The sequence below is a fragment of the Choloepus didactylus genome, chromosome 3 (genome assembly GCF_015220235.1).
Source record: "Choloepus didactylus isolate mChoDid1 chromosome 3, mChoDid1.pri, whole genome shotgun sequence".
Classification (NCBI taxonomy): Eukaryota; Metazoa; Chordata; class Mammalia; order Pilosa; family Megalonychidae; genus Choloepus; species Choloepus didactylus.
Window position 1 is genome coordinate 197652834 of NC_051309.1, and position 21830 is coordinate 197674663.

General features: G+C 37.0%; 1 protein-coding gene across 4 annotated transcripts in view; it reads left to right on the forward strand.

The window, feature by feature from the left end:
* The window catches only part of TENM3 (teneurin transmembrane protein 3), a 763383-nt gene that overhangs the window by 145976 nt on the left and 595577 nt on the right, over positions 1 to 21830 (forward strand). For all 4 annotated transcript variants that reach the window (XM_037831054.1, XM_037831055.1, XM_037831056.1 and 1 more), the window contains one exon: positions 20452 to 20758. In XM_037831054.1, the coding sequence (XP_037686982.1) occupies positions 20527 to 20758 (232 nt within the window). In that variant the 5' untranslated portion in view covers positions 20452 to 20526. The remainder of the gene's footprint in view (positions 1 to 20451; positions 20759 to 21830) is intronic.

Genomic DNA, 21830 nt, shown 5'->3' on the forward strand with positions numbered 1-21830 from the left:
GATTCTTAAATTTGGACTTTCTATTTTATCTATCATATCTCTGAGATCCATTTTGATGTTTTCGATTTTTTCTCCCTTTCTTTCTTTTGTTCTTTAATTTTCCATTGTGTGGTCCTCAAGGAGGCTGAGTCATTGTTCAACTTCCTCTAATCTTGTATTATGAGTATCCAGAGTCTTTTTAATTTGGTCAACAGTTTCTTTTATTTCTATAAGATCTTCTGTTTTTTTATTTACTCTTGCAATTTCTTCTTTATGCTCTTCTAGGGTCTTCTTTATGTCCTTTATGTCCTGTGCCGTGCTCTCATCTGTCTTTAGTTCCTTGATTAATTGAACCAGGTACTGTGTCTCTTCTGATCTTTTGATTTTGGTGTTTGGGTTTGGGTTCTCCATGTTGCCTGGTTTTATCATATGCATTAAGATTTTCTGTTGTTTTTGGCTTCTTGGCATTTGCTTTACTTGATCTCTAATTTGTCAGAACTACAGCTTGGTGGCATACACTTTCTCTAACGAACCAGCAGATGGTGTCCACGAGTCACCTATTCCCCTCAAATCAGTTCTCCCCAACTTTGTCTTTGTGGTGTGTGGGAATCTGATTCTTGTGGGGTTCAATTGGTGCACCAAATTTGGGTGTGTTTTTGGTGCTGTCTGCCCTGAATGTGGGGCATGTGTCTGAGTGGTTAGGGAGGCAGAGCAGCTTTAATTATCAAATCTCCCAGGTGTTCCTGGAGATTTAAGGCTGTTGCAAGAGCCTAAGCCTTCATTTCAGTCTTGCCACAGATTGTCTCTGCCGCTGACCCACAAGTCCTTGGTATTGGCGTAGGGTCCCTGGGATTTCCGAGTGAGTCCCCATTCTCAGCCGTGCTCTTCCAGAACCTCTGCCAAGGGAAGGTGGTGCCACATCACAAATGCATGCCGGCCCACCAGGGAAGCCCTGGGCCTCTGTGCCATGCAGGGGTGTTCCCAGCCTGCTGTAAAGATGGCTGAATGAGACATGTTAATTTCCCCCTTTTTGCACAGCTCTGCCTTCCCAGCTCTGGGACAGTTAGCTGTGGGTGCACTAAAGGCCACTGTCCATGGCCGATATTGTGGCATGTGTGCAGTGCTGCGGGAAAGACTCCCTGTCACACTGGGTTTCTTGGCGCGGCTCTGGGCTGTGGGTCTGGCCCCAGGCAGAGTGTCCCCAGCCTGCCAGGAAGATGGCTGCAAGGGGCATGGTTTCTTTCTCCTTTTGGCTCCCCTCTGTTCTCCTGGACCCAAGACAATCAGCAGCAGGTGTGGGAAGGGCTGTCCTCCACGCCAGACACTGAGGCTTTGGCCCAGGCCGCTCCCACCATGCTTCAATGCGCGGTTCTCCCCATCATATCTGCAGCCGCGCCCGGTTTTTTTTTTTTTTTTTAAAGAACTAGTCTGTCTCCAAATGCCAACCCACTGTTTCCCCACACTGCAGTGTGGCCACTGGACTTTCAGCCGGCTCACTCACTCGTTTCAGAAAGCAGACTCCCTGTTTCACCAAATGCACGGTCCCTGTGGATTTAGCAGACCTTGTCTGGCTGGTGCATCGCTGGAACTGGTGTTCTGGGTCACTTTCTGGTTTTTATCTAGTATTTTTCACAGAGGTGTTTTTTTGCCCTGTCTCACCTGGCCGCCATCTTAGGTTCTTCAAATGCTCAGATTTTGATGCTTGTGGATCCAACTTGAGGCCCAGTTGTATTACTTAGCAATTGTGATATGTTGTATGAATTACTAAATCTCTCTGGGTGTTGCTCTCCTTATCTGCAAAAGAGGGATAGTAAAAGAATCCATCTCATAGGGTTGTTTTAGAAATTAAATGAGATAATGCATGTAAAATGAACATCTAGTTCACTATATTTAGTTCTAGATATTAAACTTCTTTTACTTTCTATTTGGCAACTTCTTTGGCATCCCAGGATTGCCGAATCCTCAAGTTAACTGTGTATGTTGATTTTTGGTGGTTTGCATTTTGATTTGGAGGTTTCTCTTTTTTTGTTTTTATATTGCATGATCATAATTAGAATATTCTGCTCAACCATTGTATTTTGCAGATGTAAATTTTACCACAATTTATAAGTCTATAAATGTTATAGAATGATTTTATTATAATAGGCTCCTTGTTAGATCATTACATCCCCATTGTTCAAGAGGAAAATTTGAAATAGAATATGAAGACTCTTTAGAGAATTGACAATTGAAAAAAATTCAAGCAAAAGCAAATGAACTAAATCTAGTAGTGGCAATTGGGAGATGCCCTGCAACAATATTGTATTATCTTTCTCTTTCAAGATCTTTTTTTTTTTTTCCTATTCATTAGATTCTTTTGTTTCATTTAGATTTGTTTGGAGCATCAAAATTTACATAAATCTAGAAATATTATTAATTATTGAAAACTTACTATATATAAGACATAGACCTAGACAATATCAAAGTAGGCTTTTCTAATGGGGTAATTGTGGATTTTGAAGTGAGAAGGGTGTGGAGTAGTGCAATAAAAAATGGCGGCATAGTAAAACTTTCAACCATTGTAACAAAAATAGCATTCATTCTGGGACAGGAATGACACAGCTTAAAATTGTTTTGCATGGATACTGACCCGAGAACTTGTGGGGTTGTGTAGATCTATTACTGTCCTGCAGTAGTTTTCCACCACTGTGCCTTGGTTTATTCATGCTCTGCACAGGGGTGGAGCCAAATTGAGATCCATCTGTCCAGGTTGTTTCTGCTGTAGACAGGAGGACGCAGGTTGATAGTGCGGTCCAGCATCCCAAAAGCTGAGCTGTGCTGGTTGTGAACGTGGTAGACCTGGCTACCACTGAGTATCACACTGCCCAGCCAGCTCCAGAAATTATTTCATGTTTATTGAAACGTGAGCATTTTGCCCTATAACTGTGAAGAGGATGTGGTCAAGCAATAAATAGCTCTACTCAAAGAGCAACAGATTATTAGCAAGTAACAAGTCCTGAAGGGCCAGCAAGTAAAGAGTGTGATTAACGGAGACAGCTTTTATTGACACTGTAAGGCATTGATTTACTGTAGAAATAATTGCATTATAATTGTGGGCGATTTTTAACTTTGTTTTGAGTCTTTTATTCCTTTCAGTATGCCACCAAAATGTTTACTATTTCAAAGTACGACATAAATGTTATTGTGGAGGATTTGTTGAACTAGAAAATTAGGTGTGACCAGACAAATAAAACTTTCTTGCAACGAGCCATCCGCAAGGATGTGGAAGAATTTTATTATTCAGAATCTACATTTTTATGATAATTCAGTTTACTGGCATTTTGCCTATGATTTATCCTCTTTAACTACAGTTTTTTTGACTAGGTATGTCAGATTTGTGTCCCCACTCTCTTTCCCTGTCACGCTCATTTCCTTCTGCAAAGCTGCTCTTTTCTGTGTTGGCCTTCAGTGGAAGGCTAACTCCCACTGGAGTATTAAATGTTCATACTGACAGTCCTTTGTATGAAGCCTTATGGAAATACCCAATACTGGTTTGATATGTGGTGCTCACTTCACGGGAGCCTATTTTGTGCCTTTTGTCGTAGGGCTCGGAAGGAAGAGGTTGTTAGTCTAGATCTTACGCAGTTTATTAGCAGTGGGAGGGAAAGTATTCTTATAATGACTTATTAATTTCTCAAGTTCTGCAGATCAGACTGAAGTTGATCTGATCCAAGCCATTTGGGAGATGGCTAGGGTAGAACCCCCATCAACAATTTTGGGCACATATCTCGCCCTCTCTGTGAAGGATTGTATACTGTCTGCTCAGGTACCTCATTGAGAAAAAGGGGCTGGCAGTGCCAGGCGCTAGTGGAGGCTCTAGCTTGTCTTATTCCCTTTAGCGCCATAAGTTAACATAGACTTGCATTTAGTGTGCTCAAGAAGAAAGAAGGCCTAATGTGCTCCCTGTATATGCCATACACTGGAAATACATTCTCTGTTTTTAGTGACTCATATTGAAGGAACCAGGTTTGTACAGTCACCTTACTGTGAGAGCACATGTGAAAATGTTTATAAATTGCAATATATTTTATAAGTATTTTATCATAAGTTAATCTTTTAGATGTTTAATATTTGACTCTTTGTCAGATTTCTGGATGCATTCCTTGATAAGTGTTTATAGCAACTTGTTTTAATGGGAAATTAAATCGTAATAATTTGGACATTTTCTGTTTATTCCTATTTATTATTATTGGGCTAATATTCTGATACTCATGGTTTTCTGAACCCCTTCTGGGTGAAGTCCCATAGCACCTGGGGACTTCTGCCAATAACCTAATGGTAAATTGCATCAATTATGTAGCTCTTCATTTGCCTGGTGCTTCATAGCTTTCAAGTTGCACCTACTAGAAAGCGTCTGCAGATAAAGTATGAGAGGAGAAAAGCATTATGTACATTAGTTGAAATTGGCATCATGTTGCCAAACTGTAATAAGCCTTAGGGGAGCTCAGTGTTGAAACTACTCAATTGAATGCTGCAATTTCCCATAACAATTTAAAAGGCCTGCAGGCATGCTAAAGTCATAGCTGGATCTTTCAGTTAACACTCTGTAACATGACCCCAAAGTCTCATTTACATCACAGCAATTAAAATATATTCCACATTACATGTTTACTACCATATACTGTGAAATAATCCAACGTAATACAGTTATTTTCCAAAACTAATCATAGAAATCCTTATATCCATGATTTCTTCTTTCCAAAATGGGATGGCCATTACATCTGTATACACAGAGGATAATGGTGATTGTGAAAGGGAAAGATTGTGAGGCTGGGAAAAGCAATCCAGATTAATAATAACTAGTAGCCATTACTACTTGGTGACCTACATGAAATTAAGTTAGTGGTCTCAGTCCAGTTCATAGGTGACAGGTGTCTGTTATGCAAAATGATTATAATCAGTGTAATGGGCCCCCTACTGGCAGTTAGAAGTAGAGAGACCAGAAATTAAATGAGCATCAAAAATAATACACCTCCTGGTTGCAGAAATGCCGCCCCTAGACTAGGACAGAAATGCCAATGACCAAGTTGGAAATGTGATGAAAAAGTCCAGTAGCACTCACCCAAGGAAGCAATTTGCATCAATTAAAGACCTTTCTTTAGTGTTCAATCCAAATGAAAAAAAAAAACAAAAACAGAAAAACAGAAAAACACGCACCTGGCTTATGGATTATAACTGTAGCTATTAACTGATGCTATCATTATTTTGTAATTATCTGAATAGCAAATTGAACTATTTTAAAGCAAAACCACAATGGCCAAAATTAGATCTTATTTTCTCAACAGTGACTACTGCATTTTAGTAATGGCTTTCTTTGAAGAAAGCTAGACCAAATTGACTCACTCCAAGTTTTGTTGTGGTTTAATATTTATCGAGTAGCCACCGTTTACCAGCTTACCTTGAAAGTGGTTTTTAACAATTGTCTAGAATACATCATCAAGGTATGAAATACAGTGGCAAAAATCCAGCTACTCCCCTTGGCAGGCAGTCAACATGAAGCCAAGGAAACTGAATTTCTCTCTGTGTCTGTTGGAACACTCTTGCCTACACTGCCCTTTTGTGGTCAGGAAGAATGGTGAAAGACTCCTACTTCAGAGACATTTGAGACATTTAAGAAGACATTTGTGTCTGCTGCCTAGGTCCATTTTAATCATCTGCTTTGGTTTATAACTACCCTTTGTAAGAGCATGAAAAAAATTTTCATTGGATCACTTACTTCAGAGACTTTGTGTAAATTATTAAAAGAGACCTCCTTTGGGTAGACCCAGCCCCCTCCCACATCATGGTGCTGGTCTGGGCAAGAAAGGGTGGGCTGCAACCCCCACCTGCCCTCAGTGGGCTCATCCTGATGAGGTAGGCCTGGGTCGGGCCATGTCTACCTGATCCATAAACACTTTTTAAAAATTATAGACTATGCACATATTTGTCTTCATGATATAATACATCCAGGAAATCCAGAACAGCTGAATAATTGGATACATTTTTCCTATTTTTACTTGACTATTTGGCAGCATTTATATACAGTGATAATATTAGAGTATATTGTACATACGCACTTTAAGATGTGTGACTAAACCTGAGATGTTAAACCATTATAGTTCTATGTGAGCCTATACCCCACCAAGCGTATTTATGTTTTCTGGCTGTTGCATTAAAATTTGTTTAAAAAACAAACAATAAACACAAAAGAAGACAAATATTAAAGAGAATTAACTACGTGCATAGACTGCTTGCTAGACTGGCTATGAAAATGTTGGTTCCCTTTCCTATACTCATGGAGTCAGAGTCCAGTCCGGACCACAGTGTCCACAGCTAGCTGCAAGAGTTTCCAAAGTCCCTTGGGCAAATCGGATACTCAGACGAAACCCAAAGGTGTTCTGAAATGCTGAAGCACCTTTGGAATTGACCTGTCCTTGTAGGACTTAACTGCTTCAAGAAGGATGTGGGGTTCAGGAAACTCTCTGTCTGCATCTCGCTTCTAACGCCACAGGGAGATTCCTTGCTGAGCAGGACCCTCATCTCCAGAATTTCACACTCTCCATGCATCTGTGAAGAAGGTGCCATTTGGCTGGTTTGATGCTTTTCAGACTGAGATAAAAACTATCTGGTGGGCAGTAGACAGAGTATATGTTTATTATAGTAATTTTGCCTGTGGGTTACAGAGGCATGAATAACTGCAGTTATCCTTTATTCTCCAAATATTTGTGGGTAGTTATCAGGTCTCCACCTAGTTGTTACTAAAATAAACCTAACATAGTTCTTTCAGTCTAGAGACTTTTAATCAGTTTTATTGCTTCTATTGAAAGTCCTTCCGGTGTTTGCCGACTGCTTTTACTATCAAGACATAAATATTTGGATAACATTATAGATGAAATCATTTTGAAATTATTGGTGTGGGAACAATCTTTTTCTTGTTTGATGACATAGTATTCTTGAGTAAGCACATAAAAATTCAATACTCAAATTCTATTAAAATATTTTAGCATAATGCCAATTTCATTACAGATGTATAATCTCTTGCCCTCAACCTTATAAAATTGAGCCTTTTTGCATTTTCCCCAGTCCAGCTTCCCCAAAATTGCTTAGGTTTGAGCTTAATGACACTGAACATTATTCTTAGACACTGGACTATGTTCCTGATTTAGTAATAATAGCTGGCTCATTATGTTAAATGCCAATCACTGTGATAAATGTTTTAAAATCTTTATCTCATTTAATCTTCACAATATCTCCATAAAAAAGTATTGTCATATCCCTTTTAGAGAATTAAATATTTGGAAACCAAATCTTAGAGAGTTAAGCAACATGTTCAAGGTCATAAGTCACATAAATTGTAAATGGCAGAGCTAGACTTTAGACATAGTTTTCTGATCAAAAACCTGTGCTACATTTCCTCCTCGATTGTATTAGCATAGATTTGTGGTTGAGAAATCAGGGCAAGAACTTACTGGCTTAGAATCACATTGCTCTCCCTCTCTCAGGTCTGTTTTCCTCTATGCAGACTTCAGTTGAAAGCAGGTTTCTCCACATTCTGGCTAAAATGAAAACCAGATCCAAGTTTGTATCTCCCCAGCTCAGCATCTCCAAGTGGAAGATCCCCATTCCCAATAGTTTTGTCTAATGTCCTGGAGCTGACATTTCTGCCCTGAATTAGGTCACAGTGTCCATTCCTGAACCATGCTCTGAGATTCTGTGTAGGCAGAATTAGGGTCTGCACCCCCTACACCCCGGATACTCAACATGGGGGAGGGATATTTATTAAAGAAATACAGGCCATACAGAAAAACAGTGTGCCCATGACAGCCATGATGCAAGTCAGCCTCACTCTTTTGGTGATTAAACCATATAGAATGGGCGGCAGGCAAGGGGAATTGAGCCTTCATCATCCCCCAAAGCACATCGTATCAGAATGAGATATCATTCATTTCTTTCCTCATTGTCTTTTCCTGGAAAAAGAAGCTTAAGGATGTTTCCAGTGTATTTTATTTTCTTAAATTGGTCTTGAATTTTATACTTTTCTTACTCCTCAGTTTAATTTCACTTGATTTTTTACTTTTGCCTCCCCAGTACTGTGATCTCAGCAAATTTAATTATTATGGTATTTTCAATAGGACAACCTTCACTGACTTTGTTAATACTAGATCTCTTCTATCCTGACACAGTTTGTTAAATTCTCTGCAATCATTTCTCCCAGTTTCTGTCTCTTTCCTTCCCTTTCCTTCCCTCTCTTTCCCCACGCCCTTTCTCTTTGTTTTATTGCTTAAATCCCCTTCTTCTTCTTTTTTTTTTATTTAAACTATCTATTTTGAAATAATTTCTAACTTACAGGCCGCTTGGAAAAATAATACAAATCCCATACGGAGAACTGCAACATACTCCTATGCCCCGTTACCCAGATCCACCAACGTTAACATTTTGCCACATCTGCAGTATCATTCTGTCTGTCCACCTATTCATCCATCCGTCTGTCCGTCCGTCCATCCATCCATGTGTCTGTCTGTCTGTCTCTGTCTGTTGAATCCCCTTCTTGTTATAAGGTTTGGAAGTATAGTCTGTGGGTTAAGAGCACCAGGTTTTGGGATTAAACTGAAATGTGTTCAAATCTTCTCTGTTATTCTTGGCTCTGTGACCTTGGAGAAGTCAGTCCCTCTTGGATAAGGCTTAGTTCTCACATACGAAAGTGGGAATTATAATTCCTACTTAGCAAGGTTGCTGTGAGGATTAAGTGAAGCCATATATGTAAAGCACCTGGCATATTTTTTTAACCTGGCATATTTTAAGCACTCAATAAATAATCACAATTGAAATTAATAATTCATCAAGGAGCTTTTATGCCTACTCTTAAAAAGAGGAATATGCACAGCACTTAGGGAAATAATATTAGATCTTCATTTAAGAAGCTCCCCCAGTTGCAAACAGCATTGCCGATTGTGACTAGGTCTGTAATTTTCCTTCTTTAAGTCCCTTTTATGATACAGTTGTTTTAGGATGCAGTTGTTTTTAAGCCATCTAGACAGTTTGCTTATTTTTCTATCATTATGACTGAAGGTTTGAATCTGCAGTTGATGCTACACAGATCTTCTAGTTTGGCAACTTTTTGCAGAAATAAATGGAAGAACTCCATGTGAGAGGATGAAGCCCAGCCTAGCAACTCATCAATTGTATGGCTAAAATTTTTTTCTTAATATCTCTTAGTCCTCATCTGTCAAACTGATGAATAACATAAACTTACAGTGCTGTTGTTAGGAAAAGAAATGACATATGTAAAGTATCTAGCACAAAAAGGTATTTACTAAATGGAGGTTATTACTATGATTGCTTGTTTGTGGCTGGGGTGCCCACAGACATGCGCCCACTCATTTGAAGGTGGAATCACAGTTAGTGACCTAGTAATCAAAACAATCCATCTGGTATGATAGCACATTATCTGCTTGTTTGTTACCTAGTGTGTATTTGAGGCCATTTGGAGGGATAAGAAGATATATACTTTGTACCACAGTATCATCAATATGACATTTAATGGTTTCTTTGCTTTTCTCTCTGAACTGGCAGTATTTTCAAGGGCCTAGCCCTTCACCTGAACCACAGATGAATAAAATGTTGGTGTCTACAATTAAAGGTGATGGCTCAGATCATCGTGGAATGTGTAAATAGATATGATGGTTATTGTTCTATCCAGGCAGGCAGACAAATTGTGAGATATTCTCTTGCATTTTACCCTAAAAGTCTGCAATCTAGCAGAGCTGCATTTGGCTCAGCTGTCTTGTATTCTTGAATGCCTGTTCTAGTTTGCTAATGCTGTGGAATGCAAAACACCAGAGATGGATTGGCTTTTATAAAAAGGGGGTTTATTTGGCTACACAGTTACAGTCTTAAGGCCATAAAGTGTCCCAGGTAACACATCAGTAATCGGGTACCTTCACTGGAGGATGGCCAATGGTGTCCGGAAAACCTCTGTTAGCTGGGAAGGCACGTGGCTGGTGTCTGCTCCAAAGTTCTGGTATCAAAATGGCTTTCTCCCAGGACGTTCCTCTCTAGCAAGCTTGCTCCTCTTCAAAACGTCACTCACAGCTGCTCTGAGTTCCTTCTCGAGTCAGCTCATTTATATGGCTCCACTGATCAAGGCCCACCCTGAATGGGTGGGGCCATGCCTCCATGGGAATATCTCAGCAGAGTCATCACCCACAGCTGGGTGGGGCACAGTCCAAGCAAATCTAATCAGCGCCAAAACATCTGCCCCACAAGACTACATCAAAGATAATGACATTTGGGGGTCACAATACATTCAAACTGGCACAATGCCTAATCCCATATATTCTTAATATGAAGATTATGGACTTCCCTCTGCAGTTATTTGTACCTTATACTACATTACTATTAATATATATTAATATCATCTATTAAATATTCTTTTCTATAATTTTTATTGGGGAAAAAGTCACTTTTAATATCAAGCCATGCAAATGAATTGTATTGTTATAATCATAGAATATTTTCCCACTTTATATTACTGAGTAAATTAGCCTCATAGTTCTTATTTTTTTCATTTTTATCATTTCTAGTTCTTGTTTCCTTTTATATATAAATATTATTGAAAGAATTTTTAATGATTTGATGAAATTTAAGCCACTTTTCTTATAGCCTGTGACACTGCTCTATTTATTTTCCAATTTAAAATTTCCTACTATTCACACTTATGCATAGCTACTTTGGTATGTTGTTTCTGTTTTATTATCTAAGTTTACATATTTACCATATGAGAATATAGCTTTTTTGTGTATTATTTTAAAAATAAAGACACATATATGCTTATTCACTTAAAATTTTCACAATACATTAAGTAACAATAGGTTACAAAACCTTTTTAAATATATATGCACCACATATTCACATTCATACACACACATATATATGGAAGAAGTATGAAAAACTGAACCCCAAAATGTTAAGAGAGAGATAAATTTTGGGCTCGTCTGTATTTTCTTATTTCTACGAAGAACAAATATTACTTGCCTAATATATGTTTTAAATGAAAGAAAAACAAAAATTAGGGGGGTGCATTAAGCAGTTCTCCTTGTCCCAGTCATATCCCTCTAGTTGCTCTGTTCACTCAAGCTGGAAACCTGGTAGTCATTCTTTACTCTTGTCTTTTCCTCACTCTCATTATTAGTTCCTCATAAATCCTGGTGATTCCACCACTAAATGTGTCTCAAATCCATCCACTTCTCTATATCTCCACTACCAGATCAGATTCCCCAGTCCAAACTATCATCCTCTTTGGCCTGGACAACTGCGAAAATACGCCAACAAATTTTAACACTTCTCCAGATTCACTCTTGTCTGTTCTTCACTCTTCAGCCAGAGAGATCAGAGTGTAAATCTGATCATGCCACCTCCCTGCTAAAACTTCAATGGTCACCCAGTACTAGTGGAATATGGATGAAGCCACTTAACGTGCCTTGCATCTGGGCCTTACTTTCCCTTGGGCCTCATCTTGTACTACTGTCTGCCTCACTATGCCCCAGTCCTGTTGGCATTTGTCCACCAGGCTCTTCTCTGCTTCAGAGTATTTGTTTGAACATATTATTCCCTCAGCTTGGTCTGCCATGCAGGTGACCCCTTCCTTTTGTCACACATGCTGGTGACCTAGATAAATCCTATTTTTCTTATGGGTCGCAGTATAAATGTCTTTTTTTTCCCAGATAGGTCTTCCTTTGGTCCTCAGTCTCTATTAGACCCCACCTTCTATTCCCTCTCTTAGCATCTTGTAATTATTTACAGCATTTTTTACAGTTGTAATTGTATATTTATTCATGTGACTATTTAATTTCTGTCTCCTCTTTCAGATTTTAAGAGAGCAGGGACTATGTCTTGTTCATTTCTCCATTCCCACTGCCTCTCCCATACCTAAAAGGTGGTAGGCACTCTATACGTATACATACGATTAGTGAATGAGCATAGAAATTAATGGTTATTATGCCTTATGCACATTTCCATCTCAATACATATGGATCCACTGCATTCTTTGTAATTACTTAAGAGTGTTCCCCCATGTGTTCTTCTCTTGATTTTTCATCCAATCTGACAATCTTTTAATTTGTATGTTTAGACTATTTATATTTAATGTGATTATTGCTGCAGTTAGGTTTATCTTTTTCCATCCACTTACTTTTAACTTATCTGTATCTTTATATTTCAAGAGTGATTTTGGAAGCAGCCTATAATTGGTCTTGCTTTTTATCAAATCTGAAAATCTCTGTGGTATGTTTAGACCATTTACATTTAATGTCATTATTGGCATAATATGGTGTAAGTCTATCATCTTGCTACTTGTTTTACATTTGTCTCATCTGTTCTTTGGTCCCTTTTCTTCTTTTCTGCCTTTTTGTTTTTTTTTAACACAAGTCCATTTTAATACTTACTTTGGAAAGTGGCTATGAGCTTTAAAATTAAGGAAAACATGTCTTAATATGAAAACATAGTTAAATTGGAAGGATAAATTTTAGAGTTTATTTTTAAAAATGAATTATAATGCTATAATAACATATTTTACATGGAATTTCTAGGGTTTAGCTCCTTTTTTATAGTAAACTATTCAAAAAGAGAGACTTCAGCTACAAACATTTGTATTGATGAAAAAAGGGATCAGGGAACAAACATTTTTGGAATAGCTTCTTTGTGTGGAGATTTCTTTTTTTTTTAAGTTCAATTTTATTGAAATATATTCACATACCATACAATCATCCATGGTATACAATCAGTTGTTCACAGTATGATCATATAGTTATGCGTTCATCACCACAATCTATTTCTGAACATTTTCCTTACATCAGAAAGAATCAGAATAAGAATAAAAAATAAAAGTGAAAAAAGAACACCCAAACCATCCCCCCATCCCACCCTATTTGTCATTTAGTTTTTATCCCCATTTTTCTACTCATCCATCCATACACTAGATAAAGGGGGTATGATTCACAAGGTTTTCACAATCACACTGTCACCCCTTGTAATCTGCATTATTACGTAATCGTCTTCAGGAGTCCAGACTGCTGGGTTGGAGTTTGGTAGTTTCAGGTATTTACTTCTAGCTATTCCAATACTTTCTGCCTTCTTTTGATTGATTTTTTTTATGATTCCAGTTTTGGTCATTCTATTATCTGTTTTGTTGGCTTATTAGCTATAACTTTAGTTTTTTAATGGTTGTTTTAGGGTTTATATTATATTAATATAAATCGATCTATCTTAAAATGATATTATACTACTTCATATGTAGTATAAAATGCTTACAATAGTATTCTTCTATTTCCCCCTCCCTTCCTTTATGCTATTGTTACCATACATTTTACTTATACATGTTGTTGCTATGATTTTTGTTTAGTTGTCTATCTTTTAAAAAGATATAAGTAATAAGAAAAATATCTTTTCTATTTACCCATGTAGTTGCCATTTATAATGCTTGTCATTCCTTTGTTTAGATCCTTATTTCCATCCAGCATCATTTCCCTTCTGCCTGGAGGGCTTCCTTTATATTTCTTCTAGTGAAAGTGATGAATTCTTTCAGTTTTTGCATGTCTGTTAAAGTTCTTTATATTGCCTTCATTTTTGAAAAGTGTTTTCATTGGGGATAGAATTTTGGCTTGACACTATTTCCATTCAGTATTTTAAAGATGTTTTTCCACTGTCTTCTCATTTGTATTGTTTCAACAAGAACCTCTATATGTAATGTCTTTTATTTCTCTGGATGCTTTTACCATTTTCTCTTTATTACAAGTTTTGAAAAATTTGATTAATCATAATCAGACACCTTTGTGTAGTTTATTTCATATTGATTGAGCTTGGGAATTTGTTGAGCTCCTTGATTCTGTGTTTGTAGTTTTCATTTAATTTGGAAATTTTTCAGTTATTATTTCTTCAAATGTTTTCTTTTTATTCCTCTCCGTCTTCTCCTTCATAGATTCCAATTACATCTATATTAAACCTCTTGAAGTAGTCCCACAGCTTGTGGATGTTTTTAGTTAATTAATTAATGTATTTTCTTTCTCTGTACTTCTTTTTGGATAGTTTCTGTTGCTATTTCTTCAAGTTTACTATTTTATTCTGCAATGTCTGATCTGCTGTCTATCCCATTAGTTATATTTCATCTCAGGCATTATAGTTTTCATCTCCAGAAACTCAGTTTGGGTTTTTAAAATATTTTCCTGCTTCTTTTCATCTTTTATTGGATGAATTTCACCTAGCTGAGTACTTGATATTTTTGTATTCTTGTGACTACATTTGAGCTTTGTTATGGAACATAATTAAACGTCTTGGAAACAGGTTGATCCTTTCTGGTCTTGCTTTTAAGATTTGTTAGGTGGTGCCAGATTAGTATTTAGTCTAGGGCTAATTATTTTCCACTGCTGAGGCAAGACCTTTCTGAGTACATTACCCAATGAATTTTAAGGTTTTCCAGTCTGGCTAATGGGAACAGGAACTATTCTTGACCTTGTGTGAGCTCTGGATACTTGTCTCTAACTCACTGGTCTTTAAGGGATAATTTTGCCCACCAAGGGACATTTGTAATATCTGGAGACATTTCTGATTCTTATGGGAAATGCTACTGGCATCTAGTAGGTAGAGGCTGGGAATACTGCTAAACATTCTACCCTGCACAGGATGGCCCCTACAACAAAGAATTATTCAGTCCAAAATATCAATAGTGCCAAAGTTGAAAAATCCTGCTGTAATCCTTTGAGATAGTTCTGTCTCTGGCCTGCTGTCTGTTCAGTTTGCTAATGCTGCCGTTATGCAGAATACCAGAATGGATTGGCTTTTATAAAGGGAGTTTATTTGGCTATAAATTTACAGTTATATGGTCATAAAAGCATCCAAACTAAGGCATCAACAGGAGGATATCTTGACTGAAGAAAGGCCGATGGTCTTCAGAACACTGCTGTTAGCTGGGAAAGCATGTGGCTGGCATCTCCTTGTCCCAGGTTGTGTTTCAGCTCCTCTCCCAGCTCCTGTGCATCCTTTGCTTAGTATCTCCAAGCGTCCTTCCGTCCACAATTCCAAGCATCTCTCCAAAAGTCTCTCTCAGCTGCTCTTGTGGTGTTTTGCCCTCTCTTTGCTACTCCAGAGCAAACTCTGGGATGATATCTCAAAGCGTCTCCAAACATCTGCTTTCAATGGCTGTTTCCAAAATGTCTCTCTCTGCTGCTCTGAGCTCCTTCTGTCTGTGAGCTCTTATAGGACTCCAATGATTTAATAAAGACCTACCCTGAATGGGCAGTGTCCATATCTCCATGGAAATAATTTAATCAAGAGGTCACACCCCAATTAAAGATTAATCAATCTTCCCCCACAGAATTGCATTAAAGAATATGGCTTTTTCTGGGGGACATAATATATACAAATCGGCACACTGTTGTTTCCTCTCACATGTGTGGACCAAACTCTTGAATACTCAGGAGGAACTCTCTGCAGACCTTCAAGGTTCTTTCTTAGTTCAGCTCTCTTTTCTCCAATATTCTGTCCTGAAAAGTCTTGTTGCCTTGTTCTACTCGGACTTTCAGCTGTCTCTCTTTAACTTAGGGTGACTGCTGAGCTCTATCTGGCTTCCCTCTCCCTGAGCAACAATTTGGAAGCTGTCTCAAAGCAGTGAGCAGGGGTAATCAAGGGCTCATTTAGTTTGTTTCCCATCTCTTAAAGATCACTGTCCTTTATGGCCTGATGTCAAAGTCTTGAAAACTGTTATTTCATGTATTTTGTCTGTTCTTTTGTTGTTGTTATTTCAGACAGGTGGGTAAATCTAATTCCTGTTATTCCATCTTGGCTGGAAGCAGAAGTTTGACTTCTCATTTGTTATTGTTATCAAATGTTCTCTTTATTTCTTGTCATGTTTAAAGAAAGCGCTCTGGCTATTTTAACCTTCTTAGCCACTAATTATTCATTATGTTTATTTTTCTCTGAACCTGTATGTACTCAATAAGCATCACTTTTGTTACTCATAGTAGTCTCCCCTTTCTTCCCCTATATTCCCTTCCTACTTTTATTTGTTTTTAACTTTGTGCCACCAACACAAAAGCTAAATCCTCTAGCGTTCTTCTGTTTGAAACTCGAATCTTCAAGTTATGCTCGAATTTAGCATTATAAAAAATTCACCATCGTATGATTTTATTTTTGTACTTAATTATTTAAATTCTTTGATTTGTATATTTGCCTCAGGAAAGACAGTTTCCTCTAAAACGAACAATAGCAATTGATTTTCTCATGTGTTCAATTGACATTAATCTAGCTATTCAATAAAGGAAACCCTCTGAAATTCTCATGAGATGGAAAGTTGTATTTTTGTTTAATTAACATAACTGGTAATAAAACCTGAATACTGATTTATGAGTCAAAATGTGAAGTATGAGTAACAAAAGGCAAAAATTTCTTGGTATTATGTACTAAGAACTTAATTTAGATCTTTAATCTAAAATGTATTAGGGGTGAATTAGTGTTTCTCTGAATTCTGACTGTTTTGGGTGAACTTTTCCAAATTATAATAGGGGTAGGAGGACACTCTGTGCAAGAGATATTCAAGGTAACATTAAAGGATTATAATTCTTACAGAAAATATATAATATTGTAAGCATGAGTGAGTGTGACCAGCCAGTAATTTAATTGTTCAGGTTTGAATATCTGTTCTTATTTCAGTCACTATATAGCTACATAAGCTCATGGAATTTTAGAATCACAGTTGATTTTAGGGATGTTTATTATGGGCCTGATATAATCATTGGCATCAAGTGTTTTAAGGATATACAACGTCACTTAAAATCAGATTACCTACTAAAGATGCAATTAAAAAGCATTTATTTGGAGTTAGAGACATGTTATGAAACAATATAAGTTAAATTCTTTATCCAACTTTCAAAGATATTTAAATAATATATCTGAAATAAAGGATATGATCACCCTAAGTCTACCATTTATAAGTCAGGGACTGCCTGCCCATTCAGTCAAACACTTTTTAAGTCATTGAGAAAAACAAACCAAATAGCCAAGTAATGCAATTTGCGTTAAGACCAGCTGTGTTATCCAGAGGAGCTCTAGGTTGAGTTGTTTTCCAAGGTAATGAAAATTAGCCAAATCAGAGATATTTTCATATGCTTGCTGTAGCTGGTTTAATCAAAAGTTTGGGTCAACTCTTTCTATTAGCTTTCTTTATTTTGCAAAGGCCCTGCCCCCTGATATACCTAAGGTCTTGTTCATTAAATGCTTTATGCTGATTATGTGCACAATGACCCTCTTCCTTGTGTAGGACTGTGAAATCACTATCAAAGTGCTTCAGCAATTTAGTGCTACTTAAGGAGCCTTGAATTTTTAACCTTCTCATCTTCAGGGGCTAATGTAGGAAACTGCCTTTTGAAGTCATATTGAACTTATTGACTTCTATCAAAAGCATATCAGTGGTTGCATACATTATAGTGCAGATCGAATCTTTGAAGAGTTTGAAATATATATAATAATGGAAAGACAGATGCAAAGGACTTTTTATTGTTTGGATTCTCTAAGATTAAATTGTCTTTGTTTTTGATGGTATATTTAAATTTTGTATCTTGATTTATTGTGGCATTTCAGAATTGTTTAAAAAATTAAGAAAATTCAGATCTTTGGTGCTTGAGATGATCTGTTAAGCTCAGGAATATCTAAAATTATTTTTATTTTACTAGTTTATTAATATTTAATTGATATTGACTTATAAACCCTGGTAACATTGTGACAAGAATGCATCTTTAAATGTGATAATATTACCATGTTATAAATTTGACCAATTATAAAATTGTATCATGAAAATTATATGGGAAAGAGAATACTTTTTACATTCAAAGGTCCAAAGGGACAAAAAGAGACTTAGAGTAAAAATATGTATGCTCTAACTCAAGTGTTGCCAAACTTTTTCTGTAAAAGGCCAGTGGCAAATAGTTTAGACTTTGTGAACCGTAGGTCTCTGTTAGAACTACTCACTCTGTTCAGGTGTAGCATGAACACAGCCATGCATAATACATAAACAAATGCACTTGCTTTGTTCCAATAAAAATTTATTCACCAAAACAAGCAGTGGGTCAGACTTAGCTTGCAGGCCAGAGTTTGCCAATACCAGGTCTAACTAACAGAAGCAAAACTTTAGCTGACGGAAAAAACTTTTTCTTCTTGTTTCAATCAGGTCATTTCAAATTAGAAAAATACATACATATATATATATATATATATATATATATATATATATATATATATAATATCACTTTATTTTAATATAGATGTCAATTTAGGACAAGAAATAAAACTTTATAAAGATTTTGAATCCAAAAGCTCTATTCTAAAAACATTTCAATTATATTTTTCTAATCAATGAAAACTTTTTGATGATCATTTAGTTTTGAGAGTCTTTGTGGCCTTTCTTCCAAAAAGATCAAGACTATTTTAGAAACAAAATTTCCCTTGAATTCAGACATATTTATTGACCATATTAGGAAGCAAATACCTATTTCCTCCACTACAGTGTAACTCCATGAGGGCAGGGATATAGTTTTGTTCGCTGCTGTGTCCTCAGCTCCTGGGACACAGCCGAAAACATAGAAAGCACTCAATAAAATATCTGTCTTAAATAATTTTTGTTTGTTGGAACAAAAAGAATGTGTTGCTGCATTGCTATTCTAATCCTGATGCATAAAAATTGTCTCTGTTACTATAACTTGAAATTAATCATTATCTAAAACTGGAAGGAAAGCTGCAATAAAAGATATCCCACTTCTGTTAAGAGCTATTGGAAGAATTTTTAAAGAGAGTAATGGAATAATAATGTATCAGGTAGCATCAGTGAAAAGTATTTTTTTTTTTTTTTACAGCCAGGTTCATGGAAAAGACCTAAAAGGTAGGAAGGTCAAGTTACTTTCAACAACCTAATTAAAATATTAGCAACTACTTTTATTGACCCAGCTCAGCTCAACAGCAGAGAAATGTGCCCTTTATTGGCAGGATGGGTGGGAGAGGGTCTAGTTTGGTTGAGGAGGTGGCAGAGAGGTACAAACCAAATATTTCCAAGAGTATGCTCTGGAACTCTGTGATCATTCCAGTGCAGAGAGTCTGGCCACATTTGCATGGGGATGGATGGCAGAAGCTAAAAGTAAAAGGTATAAGAGTTGTCATGCTGTGCAGAAAGAACCAAGATGTCTTGACAGCTTATATGTACAATGAGTCGACGTCTGAAGAATCAGAGTTACCTACAGGACCTCAAGTGGGAAGCACATTAAAGAGTGGTGTGATGTGTATAATAATAGAGAATGATCAAGAGAGAGAGAAAGACAGTTAGGGGGAGGAGGAATCTAGGTAAAAGAAAATATCAAAATAGTAGTCACAGCCCTAAGGACCTAGAACCCAAAGAGAAGAAGACCTGGTGCCAGCAGGGAGTAATTTGTTTCAGATTGATTACGGACTCACTCAAATAAAGAGTGAATTTAGGAAAGAAGGAGTGGGATGGGGAAAAACACTGAGGGCCAAAGACAGAGACTTCAGGAACCTTCATGTCAAAAGGAAAGACAACTTGAGAAAGACTGTGGATTAGCCCTGGGCAGTGGTCTGTCCCTGTGGCAGGCCTGCACTTTATGTGGCAGAGCCTTTTCTACACTTCATTCCGCTGTCAGTTCTGCAAATGAAGGAAAAGGAGAGTTGTTAAACAAAGAAATGCAATTTGCTTTGTTCCTTCCAACTTATTCTTGCCAGGCAGTTGCAGGAAACTACCCCATCAAATTAGCCACTTGAATTGCCTTAAGTATCAGGATAGAGTTGATTAAATTCACTTTCTAGGGTGAAAAAATACATTTTAAGGAGAGGAGTGTAAAAGGAGGACTGGCTTTTCCACAATTTAAGACATTTATGTCCTTAAAACATGACATTTGAAAGAAAAGTCTTTATAAAAAAAAATAAAATGTTCAATGCGTCTGACAAGATATAAGTTCTAAGAAACTCCTAATTTGCTCCTGCTATTGAAAAAGAAAAAGAGAGAAAATGAATATTTTTGTCACAACAAGAAAGAGAGTTTATTTGTGAGTGGAGAAAGTGTTCCAAGAGAAAATTTTCCATTGTGAAAACTTTAACAAACTACTGTGCCAACTTTTAACTGGGTTCATCATAATGTCATTTGAGCTTGAACTTCAATTCTGGTTGTATTAAAGTGAAGAATCAGATGTAATAGATTAGACAAACATCTGCGACTCCCATTAACAGAAGATGTGCCTCTCCTTTTGATGATACAGGATACTTTACACTGATTTCACAAATTTTAATTTCTTCTTGAAAGTAAGTTTCCTCGATGGGCAATGCTCCATTCTCCTGGTGAGAAAGACAGAGTAGTCAGTATTTAGATGAATGTTATGCTGACAGCACGTAAACCTTTTATCTTTACAGAGAGGCCAATGAGAATTGAACCCTGAGCATAATTTGTAACAAACAGGACTGATGTGCCCAGAGAAGGAATGAAGTATGGATGTGAAAGAACGTAGGCCTTACTGCTCCCTGACCAAGAGCAGACGAGAGAAAGAACGGCGGTATACAAATTCCTCAGCAGACAATGACGAGTGTAGGGTACCGACACAGAAGTCTTACAGTTCCAGTGAAACCTTGAAAGCTTTTGATCATGATTCCTCGCGGCTGCTTTATGGAAACAGAGTAAAGGATTTGGTTCACAGAGAAGCAGACGAGTACAGCAGACAAGGTAGGTAATTGTTCTAGTAAAACAACACCTCCTTGAATGCTGCTAACTTGCAGATGTCACTTTTTTCCCCTCCAAGGCAGCATGATTATTTTCTGATTTTGATGTCCCATCCACTGGTGCAGATTTTGAGGTATTAGGTGATTACACAGTATTCTGGATTAGACATAGAAAGCCACCTGTGGGCACGTTGGCCCCCAGGCACATCTCCTGATGCACATAGAGAATAATTCCACAGCTCCAAATTGTATATGTGAGGTTTATTATCCTGCACTCAGCCCAGGTGTTTGTGCGTAAACTTGAAACCCATTACAGTCTCATAATGGTGTCCACAAACCTATTTTTGTAGTTAGAATTTGGGGCCAGGTAAACAGGAGCTGTTGATGGGGAAACTCATCTTTTCCTCAAAAGAGAGTAAGATTTACTATCCTGGATCATCTATGCTCCACTCAACCCAGCTGTTTGTGTTTATTTTACCAGACAACCTAGGACCTTCAGGTTATACCTTAAAATAGCCCAGTTTCCAATAATCCATTATGGCTTTTGGCCATTCTCATATATTTATTAAACATTTTATGCTCTGTTTTCTGCCAGCATATTCCACCACTGGAATAATGACCTGTGTGACTTTACTCCATGATCCTAAACCTACTGATTTCCACACTTTAAGACAGTCTCTTATTTTAAATCAGGCATCCATAGTTATATATTTTTTCTTCTAATACAGCCTTGAGACATGGGCAAAATTACAACTGATAAAAATAAAATCCTATTACATTTGTATTTCATTGTACAATTTACATAGAACTTAGCTTCCCTTAGCTAATTTAATCAGGAAACAAAATGAGAAAAAATAAATTAAACTTATACAATATGGAATATATTCATTATTTTCTAATTACCTTACAGACAGTGTGGCTAGCAGTTTGATATTGGGCAAGAACAACTTTAAGAAAAAGCAGTAAAGCAATAAATGATTCAAAAGGTGGAAAATGTTTCATGGTTCTCTTCTCTGCATTATGGAAAAAGCTTTCCTAACTAGATTGAATAGTGTTCACTTACAGACCTGTTTATG